The sequence below is a fragment of the Anolis sagrei genome, chromosome 2 (genome assembly GCF_037176765.1).
Source record: "Anolis sagrei isolate rAnoSag1 chromosome 2, rAnoSag1.mat, whole genome shotgun sequence".
In the NCBI taxonomy this organism is placed as follows: Eukaryota; Metazoa; Chordata; class Lepidosauria; order Squamata; family Dactyloidae; genus Anolis; species Anolis sagrei.
This window is the reverse complement of record NC_090022.1, coordinates 158,595,910-158,599,313: the sequence shown is the minus strand read 5'-3', so window position 1 is coordinate 158,599,313 and position 3,404 is coordinate 158,595,910. Positions and strand designations below refer to the sequence as shown.

The 3,404-nt window shown below is 46.0% G+C and overlaps 1 protein-coding gene across 1 annotated transcript in view; it reads right to left on the bottom strand.

Moving 5' to 3' along the window:
• Positions 1-1,623, bottom strand: part of LOC132766567 (protein NipSnap homolog 3B-like) — a 12,882-nt gene extending 11,259 nt beyond the window's left edge. Inside the window, exon 1 of the mRNA XM_060760909.2 lies at positions 1,446-1,623. Coding sequence (XP_060616892.2) covers positions 1,446-1,508 — 63 coding nt within the window. The 5' untranslated portion in view covers positions 1,509-1,623. The remainder of the gene's footprint in view (positions 1-1,445) is intronic.
• Positions 1,624-3,404: the final 1,781 nt, after the last annotated feature.

The window sequence follows — 3,404 nt, the reverse complement described above, 5'->3', positions numbered from 1 at the left end:
TTGCATCTGTCAAGTAGGAAAATTAGGTACCACCTTAAAGTGTGGGGAGGCTAAATTAACTAATTTATGAGGTCATAAAAAAAAAGACTCCAGCAAGCACTCCAGCAAAAAGCGTGCGGGAATGAGGAAGTACTTCATCAGTGTCGCAGATGGACAATGAAAATGACAGCTCCCCTGGCGGCCAGAAAAAGTTAAATAGCCTCTGTGTATGTCTGTATATGTTGTATGTCAAAATTGGCATTGAATATTTGTCATTTATGTGTACACTCAGGCCCGTAGCCAGGATTTCGATTCGAGGGGGGGGGGGGGCTGAGTTTTTTTCGGGGGGGGGGGGCTGAGTCCGAGTGAAAGAGGGTCTACCCTAGCAAACCTTTTGTATCGTTACCCCAATACCCCCATGCATATGGGATATATTGAGTAGGGTAATCAGATCATGATATGAATAAACATAAGTATAAATAATGCACCAGTAAGGCCTTTTCGCGAACCACCATGAGAATTTGGGGGGGGGGGGGGGGCTGAAGCCTCCCATGCCCCCCCCCCCCCCGGCTACATGCCTGTGTACATTGTAATCCGCCCTGAGTCCCCTGCAGGGTGAGAAGGGCGGAATATAAAAGCTGTAAACAAACAAACAAACAAACAAATCATGTCCCCGCATGAGGAGCTGGAGCTGATCGAGGGAGCTCATCCGCCTCTCCCCAGATTTGAACCTACGACCTGTCAATCTTCAGTCCTGCCGGCATAGAGGTTTAACCCACTGCGCCACCAGGGGCTCCTAGATACAGGTGAAATGTCAGGAGAAAATGCTGCTAGAACATAGCCATACAGCCTAGAAGAATAGAATCATAGAGTTGGAAGAGACCTCATGGGCCATCCAGTCCAACCCCCTGTCAAGAAGCAGGAAAATCACATTGAAAGTACCCCTGATAGCTTAACAACCTCCAAAGAAGGAGCCTCCACCACACTCTGGAGCAGAGAGTTCCACTGCTGAACGTCTCTCACAGTCAGTAATTTCTTCCTAATGTTCAGATGGAATCCCCTTTCTTGTGGTTTGGAGCCATTGTTCATAATGGACAAGCAAAACCTTCCCTAATTTTAATAGGAAAACCACACCATATGGGAACTTGGCACTTTCCCAGTTGGGTTTGCTAGCAGACAGGAAAAGACAACAAGAAAAAAAAAAGCCTGGGCCTTGGAACAGCTGTTTCAGATCAAGATCAACCCCCCAAAAGGGGGGAGAAAGAGCAGAAAGTGCATCTACAGCAACTTTCCCTGCTATGGGAATCCTGAGAGTTCTCTCTGGCAGGCAAGGCTAAAAGCTTTGTGCTCTGTTTAGCCCTGGAAATTCAAGTAGTGGCAAGCTGCATTCCTTCTGCACAGTGTTGCTGCACCTTTAAGGACTGCCAAGCAAAGGCATTGGGGGGAATGGGGTTTGGGGGCATTACCTGGGCACACCTTCGGGACAGGGATCCAGCTCGGCGACAGAGGGGAAAGAAGAAGCCCGACATGACGCTGATCCGGATCTGGAGGAGCCCAAATATGGGGCACCAACTCCTTCCAGAGTCCTGATTGGGAGAGAGGAACCCAGGAAGGAAAAGCTGGCAAAGGCACCGCCTGGCTCTCAAGGACAGGAGGGGAGGCGTGGACTTCTGTAGTTTTCTCCCACCACAAGGAAGGAAGGAAGGAAGGAGGGAGGAGGAGGGAGAGGAAGGAAGGAAGGAAGGAAGGAAGGAAGGAAGGAAGGAAGGAAGGAAGGAAGGAAGGATGGAAAAACTGACCCCCTTCTACACTGTCATATAAAATCCAGTTTATCTGCTTTGAACTGGATTATAGAGCAGTGTAGACTCATATAAAGCAACTAGTCTGGATCCTCTGCTTTGATAATCTGGATTACAGTATATAACAGTGTAGACCCAGCCTCAGAGACCTGGGATATGAATCAAAGGTGAGGACAAGGCCATAACCAGAAATAAAAGGGGGGGGGGGGATTGAAACTTTTTTTAATGGAAAAAAATTTAAATAGTACTAGCCGTCCCCTGCCACGCGTTGCTGTGGCCCAGTCCGGTGACCTGGAAAATAAAGTAATGAGAAAGAGTTGGTTTCTAATATATGTAATGTCTTTCTGCTTGTGGCTAAACAGTATTTTGTTGTTGTAGGTTTTTCGGGCTGCATGGCCATGGTGTAGAGGCATTCTCTCCTGCCGTTTCGCCTGCATCTATGGCAAGCATCCTCAGAGGTAGTGAGGTCTGTTGGAACTAGGAAAAAGGGTTTATATATCTGTGGAATGACCAGGGTGGGACAAAGGACTCTTGTCTGCTGGAGCTAGGTGTGAATGTTTCAACTGACCACCTTGATTAGCATATAATGGCCTGGCAGTGCCTGGAGCAATCCTTCGTTGAGAGGTGATTAGATGTCCTTGTTTGTTTCCTCTCTGTTGTTGTGCTGTTGCAATTTTAGAGTTTTTTAATACTGGTAGCCAGATTTTGTTCATTTTCATGGTTTCCTCCTTTCTGTTGAAATTGTCCACATGCTCGTGGATTTCAATGGCTTCTCTGTGTAGTCTGACATGGTGCTTGTGAGAGTGGTCCAGGCCCGTAGCCAGGATTTTGTTTCAGGGGGGCTGAGTCTGAGTGAAAGAGGGTCTACCCTAGCAAACCTTTTGTATCATTACCCCAATACCCCCATGCATATGGGATATATTGAGCATGGTGATCAGATCAGTTTAAATAATGTACCAGTAAGGCCTTCTCGCGGACCACCATGAAAATTTCGGGGGGAGCCTTTTCCCCTCCTTAACCCAAAAAAAGGGGCGGAACTGGAGAACATAATGATAATTGATGGGTCATTGGCCCTGTTATTGCAAATCAAGGGAAGCCACCTTATTGCAAAATGCATGGAACTTTGGAATACATGCTAACACTCAATAGAAAGGAAAAGAAGTTGGAGCTCCTGGTACAGCCGTACCAGCACAGTATTTCTGAAATGCTCCAGAAAATCGATCAACTAGAGAAGGAAGATCAATGCAGAATTGTTACAAATTATAACGATAGTGATGATGATGATATGACGCATTGAATTCTCATAAATTGCAGAAAGCATTGGCAAGAATTAGTAAAGTGCTAGAATATATAGCAGATGCAGTGTATGATTCAGTGGCTTTTGCTGCCCAAAGTATTAATGCTATGACGGTCACCGTGCACATTGCATTAGGGAGCTGATCAAAAATCTAGAAACAGCTTTGCTTAGGTACCATTAGAGGTGAGTTACTCTTTCAACGCAAAGCATGGGAGAAGGTGTTTGTGAAAAGTGCTCATAATAAACAAGTGATGCCAGCGTTATAAAATCAAAGGTTGGATAGCAGACCACTTTGTGGTGGATATACTTCTTTTTGTGGAGTAAGAGAA